Below are 14,765 nucleotides of genomic sequence, written 5' to 3'. Positions count from 1 at the left end.
AGCTTATGCTCTAATAAATTTGTTAGTCTCTAAGGTGCCACAAGTACTCCTGTTCTTATAATCTACTGAGTGTGTTCATCCTATTTATTTGCATGTATTATTTCTATGTCTGAAGTTAGGAGAATAAGACAAACTTGTATTACTGATGTAAACATATTAAGTGGAAGCCATTAAGGGTGCTTCAGAATCAATGAACTGTAAATAGATGTTTACTTGCAAAGCTTCCTGTGTATGTGTGGGCCAACCCTGGAAGCATGGAGGCTGGGGGTCTTACAATGACAAGTGACCATGTCACCGGATAATGAAATCCATCTTAAATCTGGTACTTTTCCATTTAGGGTGGAAGCATCTCCTGCCACCCCTCAGGAGGAGTCCCCTTAGAACCAAAAGAAAAGGTTTTTAATGGTGCAAGGATGCTGCTTCTCCCTATACCAGAAGTTTGGAACCTGGCCCACAGAAATGTAATATAAAGGGTTTTGTATGGGGTAAAAATTCCATCTTTGTCCACAACATTTTTTGTATCAATGGGGATTCCATAAGTGAATCCAGAGCAGCAAATATCCCTAATATCTATATATTCTGTTTTCAGCATTTAAGATGACCTCATGCTCTGCCTTAGTGGTACCCTGATGTAACAATTAAAAATCACTTGGTACGTTTGGGTAGAAAATGGTATCTGGCAATGTCAAATTTCTTATGCTATTTAAAGAAAAGTGTTTTCCCCTTCTATTCTGAATATTGTCATCTCAACTTTTGTGGGTAATTTATCAACTGTTTTCAAGGTGTGTACTTGTAGGTATAAAAATGACAAGGAGCAGAACAGATAACACATTTAAGCCTTTTAAGGAACTACGGCTTTGTCTACGCTACCTCTTTTGTCAGTCAAACTTTTGTCGGTCAGGGATGTGAAAACAAACAAACAAAAAACCAACCATCCCTGACCGACAAAAGTTTGACCGACAAAAGTGCTGTGGACACGCTGTGTCGGTAGGAGAGGCTCTCCTGCCCACATAGCTAATGCTGCTCATTGGGGGTGGCTTAATTATGCCAGCAGGAGAGCTCTCTCCCCTCGGCATAGAATGGCTACCCACAGGAGACCTTACAGCGGCAAGGCTATAGCGGTACAGCTGTTCCACTGTAAGGTCTGTAGTGTAGACATAGCCCAAAAGATAAAGGTGAGTAGACAAGGATTTAACAGGATTTCTATATTAATCCAGAAACAAGAAAGAAATAAAACCACCTTAATTAAAACATTAATTCCAAGTCTTGCACAGTGCAGTTTTAACTAATTAAATTTACTTTATTATAAGTAAAATGGAAACGGAATTTCATATACATACCACAGATTAGACACATTGCTGCTTACAGTACAATAAAACATTTCTGAACATAATTAACTGTTGTTACCTGTCATGATTCTTATCCAGATTTTCCTCAGAGCTCTTAATTCTTACTAGTTAAGGGCCAAAATCCTCTCATTGCAAAAACAAAAAACCCCAAACAAACAGTGGAACATCTACAGTTCTCCAACACTGGAAATAGGAGCAGGAGGAAAGGAAAGAAGGTCTGATGGGGTATATGTAATTGGCCCCACCCTGCTTCACCTGCAAGAGCTGTCAGGCATGGAGAGGGCAGTTAAAAGCAGAAAGCCATCTTACTTGGGGACCAACCAGGAAGGACAGTTTAATTTGTTACCAGGAACCTGTTGGTGGTGGTGAAGACAAGCTGCTACAGCTGGGATCTGCGCGAAAGGAAGGGGGATGAAATTTGAGCCCAGAAGGCCAAAGATTCTTGTGGTTTGTGTTTACGTTGGACTTTGACTTGGGGACTTCGCTAACATGGAAGGGGTAGATCTTCCTCAGTGACTTGGCAAGAGGCCTAAACCACATCCATAACTAAAATGTGCTGAAGACTCCATTGGGGAAATTGAGCCAGAGATGCCACATGAGAAGGGGGTGGACATGGACAGTTCCTCTGCCAGAGGAGGGCTGAAGACAATGAGTTGTGTGGATCTCCCACTTGTAAAACCTTTTAGGGTACTGGTCAGAGCTCATGACATGGTTGTGCAGCTGCCCAACATTTTAACTCTAAGATGAGGGCGGAAGGGAAGGATTTTTTTTACTTCTGCAAATCCCATATTGGCCTTATGCACAAAGCCCTTTTACTTGGGACTGAAACTGAGGACCAGGATTTAATTAGAGCAAATAACAATGATACAAGTCAATACAGTGATATGTGGTTCTAAAAAACAATTAAAGAGTCAGGTGCAAAATGTCATTTTAGTATGAATCATTTCCTGTGGAAAGTAGCAAGAGTAGAAAATGGTTTAAGTGTGCATGATTATTACATTTACCACTGAAAGGTTTATTTCCCCCATTTTAAAACAAAATGTAAACTGACTGTCTTCTAACAGTTTTTCTACAATATAAACATGGTAAGTTAGATATTTTTCTTCCACTGATAAATTAGAGCTTTTCATTATTCAAAATAAACAGCATAGACATTTGCAAGACCAAACAGGGAGGTATTTTTGAAAGCATACGATGAAAACGTATCACTCGCAGGATCCCAAATGCATCTGCTTCCAATTCGCATGCTCTGTTCATTTAGTTGTCCAATATGTACAATCACAATAATTTTGTACCTTGGTATCATAAGGTCTTTTACCCGAGCCTTAATAACCTATAAGAGAGAAACATGTTCAGTAGGTTCACAGGTAAAAATCACTGCACTGATACAGTATTGTATAAAAATGTCTAGTAATACTGTATGCAACATGTTCAAGAATCTTGTTGGTAATCACCTAACCACAGACTTGCAACATCATCCTGTAAGTATTCCAGTACCACTAGAGGGTGGAATATGTGAGACTGAGGTTACAGTGCCAACAGTATTTTCAACACTGATTATAGTGATATCAGTTCTTGGAAATGCCATATCCCCAAAGGATTAACTTTAGGAGTTGCATTTAAAAAAGTAGTGGCAGCTTCTTGAATAGTTAGCGAGAGCAAAGCACAGTTCAAATATGAAAACTGTCTATGAAAAAGATGGCACCTTCACTCTTAAGAGATTGTCTCCATGTGTGTATTCAGTTGTTGACTAAAATGTACAAAACTAAACAAAAATACGCAAACACACAAGTTTTTACTGCCTTTTACTCCTGTTAGCCTTACAGACCCATTTTTGCTAAAAGAACAAGTTGCATATGCTATTCTTTCTCAACAAACAAATCTGTTGATGATGCCCAAGTTTCACTCTATTACACCTAAGCAAACTCACTGAAGACTTGCACATGTTACCAAGCAGAATTTGCGACAGCACAAATGCATAAGTATCACTGAGGGGCTATTCTGGATGTTTCTGGAGGATTAAGTTCAGTGAACTGAGGCCACTTAACTTTTAAATGAGAGCATCCACACAGGGATTTAATAGATTTTAACTTCATACCTTTGGTTCACTCGTTTTAGTTTCCCTAAACCCTACATTCTACTTACTAATATTGTGTCTTCCGACATGAAAAGCCAAGGAAAGGAGATTTTGAAGAAAAAAAATCTGAGGCATTGTCCTGCCAGGGGTACAGGGTTTGCCTATCCCCAAATCTGGTCCATGCTGGGGATCCATAGAAGGAGAGTTAGCACTATGCTCCCACATTGCCTCTGGTACACCTAATGTCCACTCACATGGTTCCTTGGGAGGACAAGTTCAATGGAGCCATTCCCCACTGGTCACAGTAGTCCCTGTGACCGTCCCAGGGGATATGCACAATAGTTACTACAGCTTGGGACTGTTCCATTTTCTGGGTAAATTTTGAGGACCAGAGGAAGGATGATGTGCAGTCTCTGGCCCGCCCACTTGTCACAAGCCTTACAAGTCATGTTCCCCTCCCCAATGCATACCCCAGACATACAGAAAAGGGTCCACCAGAGAAAGTGGGGAGACTGTACATGAAAGACCCCTCAATACATGGATTTGAGAAGGGGGTGAATCTGACCCATAATTTACTCCAAAAGCCTAATTGTACTAATAATTTATTTTTTATACCTCAGAGATGGTCTTGGTCATTTGTCTGCATAGCTCTGCTTCATATTTTTCTTCTTGAAGATAATTAGTCAGCACATCCTTCAAAATATTATTTACTGTGACCACTGGAAAACGTTTTGCAGGACCTGGTATATGTAGATATTTTATAGTGCTTTAATTTATAAATCCATGTTGAGAATAACTGAACACATTGTAAACTGCCTTTTTAAACCGACTAATCAAAATGACCAATGAAAGGGGGTTAATTAGAACAGTGAACTAGTATACTAGTTATCTCTCTCTCTCTCTGAATTCAAATCCTGGATCAGGTGAAAACTAAAAATATTTTTATGGATCTCTAATTATAAAGCTATCACACAATTTGGTATGGGTTTAAGTCTATTTAAAAGAGCCCCAGAACTGAAACAGGAGGGATGCTAGAGATCAGGACTGAGATGCTTCGTTTAACCTTGCACAGCAGCTCTGGTTCTAACCAGTGCTATGACAATATTTCATTTCAAGAACATTAATTCACCCACAAATTAAACAGAGAAAGAGTGGTTTTTATTATTGGAAAATAAAGCACCTTCAAATTCATATTTTTTCTCTTTAACTACAAGTTTGTAATAGATTTACCAGGAAATTAAGTATAAACAAGTTAAGGTTTGTAGCACTTTGGGAATTTTTAACGAGATTCCTTGTTTGTTCTCATTCCCCTCCAGAATTTTTACCAGAAAATTAAACTGACATGTAAAACAAGAATGTAAGATATCAATGGATCTTTCTAATTGGAAAAAGAACGAGGAGTACAGGTACTTGTGGCGCCTTAGAGACTAAGGCCTTGGCTACACTTACCCGCTAGTTCGGCGGCTGGCAATCGAACTTCTGGGTTCGACTTATCGCGTCTAGTCTGGACACGATAAATCGAACCCGGAAGTGCTCGCCGTCGACTGCGGTACTCCAGCTCGGCGAGAGGAGTACCGCGGAGTCGACGGGGGAGCCTGCCTGCCGAGTGTGGACCAAGGTAAGTTCGAACTAAGGTACTTCGAACTTCAGCTACGTTATTCACGTAGCTGAAGTTGCGTACCTTAGTTCGAATTAGGGGGGTAGTGTAGACCTGGCCTAACAAATTTATTTGGGCATAAGCTTTCGTGGGCTACAACCCACTTCATCTGATGCATGGAGTGGAAAATACAGTAGGAAGATTATTTTATTATATATCTACCTACATCTATACACACACACACACACACACACAATACAAACACACAGAACATGAAAAGATGGGGGTTGCCTTACTAATTCTAACGAGACAAATCAATTAAAGTGGGCTATTATCAGCAGGAGGAAAAATCACCTTTGTAGGGGTAATTAGGGTGGCCCATTTCAAACAGCTGACAAGAAGGTATGAGTAACAGTAGGGGGGAAAATTAGCATGGGGAAATAGTTTTAAGTTTGTGTAATGACCCATCCATGCCCAGTCTTTATTCAGGCCTAATTTGATGGTGTCCAGTTTGCAAATTAATTCCAGTTTCTAGCTGGGTCTGTTTTTGAAGTTTTTGTTGTTGAAGAATTGCCACTTTTAGGTCTATAATTGAGTGTCCAGGGAGTTTGAGGTGTTCTTCGGCTGGTTTTTGAATGTTATAATTCTTGACGTCTGATTTGTGTCCATTTATTCTTTTGTGTAGAGACTGTCCGGTTTGGCCAATGTACATGGCAGAGGGGCATTGCTGGCACATGATGGCATATATCCCATTGGCAGATGTGCAGGTGAACAGACTAACACGGCTACGACTCTAATTGGAGAGTAAATATATGGCTAGCTGTGATCTGCTAATAACCACTTGAAACAAATGTTATGACTAGGGCCCTACCAAATTCATAGCCATGAAAAATACATCACGGACCATGCAATCTGGTCTCCCCCAGTAAAATGTGGTCTTCTGTGTGCTTTTACCCTATACTATACAAATTTCACAGGGGAGACCAGTGTTTCTCAAATTGGGGGTCCTGACCCAAAATTGAGGCACGGGGGGGGGGGGAGGAAGTGGGGTCAGACGGTTATTTTAGGAGGGTCATGGTATTGCCACCCTTACTTCTGCGCTGCCTTCAGAACTTGGCAGCCAGAGAGTGGCGGCTGCTGATTAAGGGTCCAGCTCTACAGGCAGCAGTGCAGAAGTAAGGATGGCAGTACCATACCGTGCCATCCTTACTGCTGCTGGTGGTCGCTCGGCCTTCAGAACTGGGCTCCTGGCCAGCTGCCCAGCTCTGAAGGAAGCGCCGCCACCAGCAGCAGCGCAGAAGTAAGGGTAGCAGTACCGCAACCGCCCCTACAATAACCTTGTGACCCCTCCCCCACAATTCCCTTTTGGGTTTATTTTGATCTACGGTTTTTTTTAAACCTCTTCTCCATAGTATCTGAGTGTTTTTTGATCATTAACCAACTAAGGTGCACACAAAAAATACCTACAGATTGTTATACGCCTTGCATGCTGGATGGAATACCCTTCAAAATACTGGAAGTACTATAGGCATCAGAATACCAGCAGCTGGAGTATTTCCTTCCTCATTTGCCTCAAAATTCAAGCATACTCTATCATCTTCTTGGAAAAATGTGGTTGTGGATCAGGCAGTTATGTGGCAGAAACGTACACTTGTTTGATCCTATAAAGTGTTCTAAGTACATTCTTATGCACTGCCTTACAGGAAGATAATTTGCAAGATCTACAAGTGGGCCATGTACAGCTAGTCAGAATTTTTCAGCAAATCATCTTCCCATTGAAAAATGTTGATAGTCCTCACTGAAACTGTTTGTGGAAAAACGTCAGTTTCAATAAGTTTCTTGACTCGAACAATAAACATGGTGGATAAAAATCAATGATTTAAAAAAAAATAAAAATCGGATTTTTTTTTTGATAAAATGCTCTTTGAGGAAAAAACCTGCCTAAAGATCGTTTTAATCAAGCAAGATACATTGTAGCTCAAAGATATCTCATCATGGAATAGGGAATATAAATTCTAATTCTATAGTATGAGACAATACATTGATGTAATGTTTAAGAAAAGTTTTGTAAATGAGTTCCAATAGTTCATGGTTTAGGGACCCAATCTTATGGGGTTCCAGGGGCTTCTGTATAGATTATTTCGGTTAATCTTTCTATTTACCCCATGGGATTCAGTGTTCAGTCTAGAAGATACCATCAGAGATGCTTAGTTTTGCAGTTCTCAAACGGTGGATGTGTATCTCCAGAGAGAACATGCTTGTTACCAGCAAAAATGTTTTTACATGAATATATAAATAATATATAGAGGTGAGAAATAACAGACCTCAACCCTATTGTCCCTCTGCAAATTTTTGTACACGGAGTCAATCCCTTACTGCTCTCTAAAAGTGAAAAGTTTCAAAAAGTTCAATGAATAGAAGATTGTTGGGGGCAGAACAGATCTGGAAAAGGAGAAGAAGTCTGGAGATAAATGTGAGAAGGGAGAGACAGGCAGTAGAAACAAAAGTGAAACTGTTTGAGCAGTATATTCCAGAAGTCTTGAGGTCTTTCTGAGTGTAGCCTTTATTGATTTGAGATCTACCATACCATTCTCTCACTAGAAGGGAAAAACTATAATGGCAGCAGGCCATAAAAGAACACCCAGTTTGGGAATAAGAACCATTCAAGAAATATATGTTTGCTGATGATGTTTTAAAGAAAGTCACACCAGTGAATTGGCGGAAGTCACTTAAGCACTTGGATTCAGAGACTGTTGAAGTGATAATCTCATTTTTAACACCAGTAGCTTCTTCTGCCGGTGTAGAAAGAATATTTTCTTCCTTTGGACTAATTCATTCCAAATTGAGAAATCGTTTGGGACCTAGGAAAGCTTGTTTTTCTTTTCCAGATTATGAACAATCAGGAAAATGAAGCTGAAGATGACTGACTTAGCTGCAGAAGCCAATGTTTTAAGTTTCTCATGTTGGCCTGGCTGACATAGTCGATTTAATTTTTTTTTTATATTTCATTTAACTATTTTAGTTAAAAACCATTTTAACAAAAAGAAACCTGATTTAAAAAAACTTGAATGTTTAACTAAATTCAAAAATTCATATGCTTGTTTTGTTAAAATATTATATGTTTGCTGTTGAAGAAAAAAATCCAAAACACATAACGTTGTTGTTTTAGTTAAATAAAACAATTTAAATGTCTGTCTGGTGATGTTCTCCTCCTAATACAACATGACAAGAAAATCCTCCAAATATTAATGATTAACCTGTTGAATTGGAGATATTTATGAAGTCATTGGGAGGTGAACTATCTGGTTCAATTACCTTTGTAAGTGAAATAACCAAACATTCATTTTCTGATATAACTGTAAAATTAATCTGAAAAGTTTTCAAAATAAATCACTTTAAAAATGTATAGTGTGTGCCTTCTAAAAATGAAACCTACATCTATCTCTGAGTTGTGAAGATATGTATTAAGGTTATAACAACCAATAAGAATGCATTTTATGTAGAAATCCATGATTAAATCAAGTCTTCCTGACTCGTGATTTAAATCCACCCTGACAATAAGTTTCAAAATTGACCTTCTGTTTCAAACGGTTAGAAATGAAAAATTGCCGTTTCCTGTTTTGAAACATTTCATTTAGAAATTTAAGTTAGTTACAGTAAAATAGCACCAGAGAAAGCATTCACCAAGAGGTTGCAGAAGAGAATGAAGAGGAAATGGCACCTGCAAAGGAACAGGCTGGATTTAGACCAGACCGAATTACAACAGATCAGTTATTTGTGATAAAACAAATATCAGACAAATACACAGAACACAACCAAACCTATTACTACAACTCTATAGACTTCAAAGAGGCTTTTCATTTAGCAGAAAGGGTTATGGCAAGTTATGACAACGTATAGCAGCGCCCCAAAATTGATCAAGCCGATAGAAAATATCTACAGCAAATCAATGAGTGCAGCGAGAGTAGCCAAAAACCTGATGGAATGGTTCAGCACGACAACAGGAGTGCATGCAATCACCAGATTTGTTTTACTTGGTACTGGAAGCAATAATGGCTGTAGCACTGAGAGATGAAAAGGGAGGAGTCTTCGATTCAGAGATGACATGGACCTCCCAGAATTGACTAACGAGGATTTACAGAGAATAACTGACAAGGTAGAATGGGAAGGAGTATCAAAGAATGGGAATTGTGAAGATGACATAAAAAACAAGAATTGGACTAGCTACACCACTGCATTTGAAAAACTGCAAGATCTGGAAGGCTAAAGACATTTTGATAAAAACAAAAATCAACATATATGAGACAACTGTCATGCTGATACTTGCTATACAGATTGGAATGCTAGTATATGAGGAAATCTGAAGGACAAAAGATTTTACACTCCAGAAATGAACTGGCTGAGGGGAATATTGAGCTTCAAGACTGCAGAAAATGAAAAATGAAGAGAGAAGAAAACAGCTAGGGCCAGATATAATACACTTCCAGAAGACTCAAGAAAGACAACTGTGATGGGTTTGCACACATATCAAGAATGGACTCAGAAAGGATACCATACATGGCAATAAATACCAGAATGCATGGAACTAGAAACAGGAAGATGGAGGATGCATTGGATAAATGCAGTGAAGAATGACAGAACAAAAATGTTTAAAGATGTACCAGCTTCACAGCTTTGTTCAAGATAGAAAGTGGAGGAAAGACTTCATTTGGCGCATCATTGCTGTTGAGCTGATGGATGGGAATTAAAAAAAAAAAAAAAGTAAAAGATTAAAAATGAAAAATGGTTGAAATTTAACTGAAACAATTTGAAATTATCAAAACAAAATTTTGAACCCAACCTGAAATCTTTTTTGGTTTGTTAGTTCACGAAAGTTTTCAAGGTTGCAACTTTTTGTCCCAATTCAAAATGGGATTTTTTTTATTTTTTTTTAAATCTCAAATATCATACTGGGATGTGAAAACTGTTTCCCACCTAGCTCTAAGGACATGAAGTGGACAAGCTTTATCCATCTACCATGCTCCTATACCTTTTGCCAAAAAGGATAAACTCCTTCTCTTGCTATTATCTGGATTAGTAGTACCTTACACACGCCAAACTTTAGACACCTAAATTTTGTTTTCAGTCAAAATATACATCATGCGGTTTTCGATTCTAAACTAAGACAAATGTTGATCCCCAATATTCTCTTGTGCTGAGACTCTTATTATGATAAAGCTGTTTTATCGGGAGCCATCATGACCATAACAAAAAAACTGTCCCTGCCCCAAATTGTTATGAGTTTGTACAGTACCTACCACAGAGTGGACTTGATCTGGAGCCCTTAGTATTACCTCAATATAAATAAATCAAACCGATAAATTACTGTGCCTCCCAGTCTACAAATTAAGAGAAAGCACTCTTGATAAAAGAAATAGTTATCTTAAAGAGATCCTATCAACTTCAAAATCCCACTGCTCCCTGAACATTTTCAACTTACCATTGTTACAGATGGCACCTAATATTATAATAACTGAAAGTTTAGAGAAAAACATTTTTCTCTGAATTTTAAATTGTTAATTTGATAACGTGATGCATTTAACTGCAATTTGGCATCTAGCCTGTTTCAGTGTTTCCCCTGTCGGTTTTTTACACAGCAACAGGGAGAGGTGTGATGTGTTTTTGGTTTTGTTTTTAAACAGGGAGAGGTGATTGTAAAACCACAAAAACTGATAAAGAGGACTCAGGGGCAAATGTATTAATAGAAATGACAGTAGTTTTAATTATTTTCAAAACTGACTACATTTTGACTGTTTCTCGATTTAGGCAATATCTGAGTTATACAGTTCACATTTTGGATTCATAGAGTTTAAGACCAGAAGGGAACATTAGAGCAATTAATTTAACAGATATATCACAGACCATTAAATTTCACCCAATCACCTGTATTGAGCTTATTTTTTTAGTGTGAGATGGAGGAGGAAGTGTTCCATACCCAGCTGATAAGTGTTCTCCAACTGAATGGCAAGACGAGGAATATCATGGCCAGGTTCATCCATATAAGATACTGTACTCATGGAGCTAAAAATAATTCAAAAAGTGACTGTATAAACTAGTGTATATTGAAAACTATGTTGATAAAAATAGATTCAAAATTTTAGATGGTACAGAAACACAGCTCTTTCTCTCAGAAAATGTTAAGATAATTTTGGACTTGTTTAATTCAAAATGGGATCAGTTAAGAATGCCTTTTCTCAGGACATTAGGGACTAAAGAAATATGCTGCCACTCAGTGGGACACATCATTACACCCAGTTAAACACTCAAGAGTAGTGGAAACAAAAGATCTGCTCTTTCTTGTAAAGCTACCTATTTTCAAAGGACATAATGCATTAAATTTGCCAGACTGCATTCTAAACAAAGGTTATGTTTTGGAAATTAATGTGCATTTAAGAAAAAAAATTGAATTTTCTAGCTGCATGGGGTTGAGCAGAGTAAAGCAAAATGATCACTTTTAAACTTTAACTTGGTTTTACTAGAACAGAAATACAGCAATGAAGCCCAGCATTTAGAAGCAGCTAGGTGGCCAACTACTTAATTTTAAGTAGGATGGTGGGATCGAGATAAATAAAATCAATCTGATAGGAACTCTAATACCACAGAATTGGGTGCAATATAAGAAGCAGACAAAATTCACCTTAAAAATACAGCTTTACAAAATATAATTTTTGTAAATACTTTGTTATGCTTCTTTGTATCCAAACCACTGCCAAGCAAGTCTGTGGACTGAGGTGTCCCTTAAAGGAATACTCTAGAATATTTCACCAGGAGTCAGAGTAAATCTACCTTCTGGTTCCAAATGGAACCCGCTGGCGAATGGGTTATTGTTTCCCACTGTGCAAATCCACAGGGGATATGAGTTGTTATAGCCTCCACGCTTTAGCTCACAATGTAGCAGCTCATAATTTTCACTCTGGAGGTTCCTGGTTCAATCTCCAACATGGCAGCCATCAGCTATGCATTTATAAAGGTGATTGGAGAAACATTGCATTCTAAATCCATTCTAAATTCTCGGCTTCATTACTGTGTTTGCTATAGTAAAACCAAATTAATGTTTAAAAAAGTGATTGGTTTGCTTTACTCAACCCATCACAGCTAGCAAATTCAAAATGTTTTTTTCTTAAATACACATTAGTTTTTAAAACAGAAGCTGTGCTCAGAATGCACATTGGAAGGAATAATTAGAAGAGTGAAATCCCAGATATGAACTTTCCCTCTTCCCTTTAAAGATGGTGGAGGGAAAGGTTTCTGAGAGGGAGCTAGATCTTCAAAAAAATCTCTAAAAAAAAGGAATTTAAGCCTTTAAGAAGTTCCTCCCTCACCAAGACAAAAAACAAGGAAACCACCCAGTTACAATGAACATTTTAAAGTGGGTACTCTCCATGGGCTTGATCTCAGCATACGGGCCCTGATCCAAACATTTAAGCACTTGCTTAACTTTAAAATGCGAGTAATCCTACTGACTTCAGTGGGATTACTCATATCCTTAAAGTGTTTTGCTGGATTGCAGCCAGAGCATTAAGCAGTTTGAGACATGGGGCTAAGGATGAACCTTTACCATAGTTCTTCTTGAAGTAATCCCCAAAACAATTACATCAACTAACATTAAACTTGTTGCTTATGACTATAGGTTTGGACTAAAAGGGTCCCAAACATTTATGGGTTCCTCAGATTTAGTGAAGTAATCATGATGAGAAAAAGCACTCTTACAGTGATGCTTGAATCACAGAACTTTTTTCCTTTGTAATTACTGTGCAAAGAAGCTCTCTCATAATGCTTCAGAAACAGGAGTTAGATTCAAAACATCCCCTCATCCATTACCTTTTTTTATTTCTCAATGCAACATTTTCCTGATATATTTACATTTTATAATCCAAATTAGAAAAACTACTTACTCTTTGTTTTTTCCAGTGATTTCTTTTGCTCTTACTTCATGACTGCTTAGAGAGGATACGCTGCCTCTTTTCTTTAACAGGCGTGCTGCCTTATCCTTAGCTATGTCCGACATGTCTATTAAATCTGAGAACGTACATAGTATGATAGAGACCCTGAAACATACAGGTGGCTGTAGTAACAGTATAAATAAGTTAGCAAATCAAGTATATGGAAGTATGTGCTCTATCAAAAACTGATTGGTCCAAAGGAGATTTTACAATATTACAGTGAACCTTGGCCTAAAGTTTGTTCCACGTACCCAATCAGAAACAACTGAACTAGGAGTGGGGCATCATTGACTACAAAATGATATCTCTGTTTTGAGTTTGCAGTAAAGAGTTAGTACAGAAAGTAAAGTGATAGGATTTTAGCAACAGAATTAAGATGTTATAGCCCCACAACTAGGTTTCTCTTGGTGTAGCAATAGCCACGCTATAGTTAAGGATCGCTAACAAACCCTTTATCATCTCGCAGGACTAACTGGAGTAAAAAGTAATAACATTTTCGTCACTACAGTCAGCAGAGGTGAGTGACTGACACACAAAGGGGAGAACTACTGAGTAAGAAGAGGTCTCTTTTTACATAGTCTTCAGAGCAGAGCCACCTCTGAAAACCTGTGGTCTGATCTGCTGTTGGGGGACACACATTCTACTCAGTCCCTGCTAATCCCCGCCCTGCTGCAAAGCGCAGCCCAGGGCTACTACAGACAGAACGGGTGTGGCGAGCTCGGGGGTGAAAGGGGCTACAGAAGCGTTAGCCAGGATTCTATATGGAAAACCACGGGTTCCTTGAGGATACAGAGCAAACAGATGGGAGCTTTGGGTCAGCCCAGCCCCATTACCCTGCTTCCCACCCAGCAGCACAGCCCCCGCCATACCTCCAGCTCCCCCACGCCGATCCACCCCCGACCAGCCCCGCAGGGCCCGCACTCCCCCGGACCCAGCCCCGCACTCACCCCCGCCCGCAGCCGAAGTGCCGCTTGCCAAAGAAGCGGCGGCCGCTGCTGGTTTCCAGGGTTACGGCCAAACACGCCCCCCTCCAGGGCCTCCTGCCGGGGGCGGCTCCCACCCTGGGCCCGGCCCAGACGCTGCGGAGAGGGGCTTACCCCGGCCAGCGGGGCGGGGGCAGCATGTGGGAGCCGGGTTCTATCCGGGCCGGCTTGGCTCGCCCCCTTCCACCTCTGATTGGATGGCGGCAGGGGGCGGGGCTGCTGGCTTGACCTCCCCGCGGCGCTGCCCTCGCCTCCTCCCCTCTCGGGCGGGTCTGGCCTGGGAACGTTCGGGGGGGGTGCGGTGACCGTGAGCGCCCAGCCACGCGCGCGAGCCGCGTTCTGCCGCCCGCCCCTTTGGAACGCGAGGACTAGCGCGGGCAAAGGGAGCCCGGCCCCGCGCCGTCTCCTCGCCCGAGTTTCTCTCCGCAGGCTGCGGTGCAGCGTAGCAGCCCACAGGGCTCCAGCTCGGGCTACGCTCGTCCAGGGGGTTGCTGGGACCGGCGGGCCCTGAGCACGGCGACGCCCTCGGAGAGGGTCTGTCGGGCGCAGAAGGGCGGCCGTAGAGCCCGCGCAGGGGCAGCTGTGCTCTGTGGCTGGCGGGGTCCCTCTCTGCCCAGCAGCAGCATGAGGAGATCAGGCTCCTCCTCGCTGCCTCAGCCCTGGTCTACACTACGAGTTTAGGTCGAATTTAGCAGCATTACGTCGATTTAGCCCTGCACCCCTCCACACGACAAAGCTGGTTTTTTTACTTAGGCTGGGTCTACACTACCCGCCTGA

The 14,765-nt window shown here is 40.4% G+C and overlaps 1 protein-coding gene across 3 annotated transcripts; it reads right to left on the bottom strand.

Annotated features, from left to right (window-relative positions):
- Window positions 1-1,279: 1,279 nt before the first annotated feature.
- Window positions 1,280-14,262, bottom strand: DYNLT5 (dynein light chain Tctex-type family member 5). Of its 3 annotated transcripts, none has more exons than XM_024103845.3 (5): window positions 13,953-14,262; window positions 12,958-13,127; window positions 10,998-11,083; window positions 4,042-4,166; window positions 1,280-2,682 (listed from the first exon to the last, which is right to left on the bottom strand). In XM_024103845.3, the coding sequence occupies exons 2-5, from the start codon at window positions 13,068-13,070 to the stop codon at window positions 2,479-2,481; spliced, it is 528 nt and encodes a 175-aa protein (XP_023959613.1). In that variant the 5' UTR covers window positions 13,071-13,127; window positions 13,953-14,262; the 3' UTR covers window positions 1,280-2,478. The 3 variants fall into 3 exon arrangements, with proteins under 3 accessions (XP_023959613.1, XP_005300154.1, XP_023959614.1); XM_005300097.5 differs by having other exon boundaries at window positions 12,958-13,081; window positions 13,953-14,183; XM_024103846.3 differs by having other exon boundaries at window positions 12,958-13,110; window positions 13,953-14,098.
- Between the last annotated feature and the right edge of the window lie 503 nt (window positions 14,263-14,765).

This window comes from Chrysemys picta, chromosome 8, assembly GCF_011386835.1.
Source record: "Chrysemys picta bellii isolate R12L10 chromosome 8, ASM1138683v2, whole genome shotgun sequence".
Lineage (NCBI taxonomy): Eukaryota > Metazoa > Chordata > Testudines > Emydidae > Chrysemys > Chrysemys picta.
The sequence above is the reverse complement of the archived record's forward strand: the minus strand, read 5'-3'. Positions and strand labels throughout refer to the sequence as shown.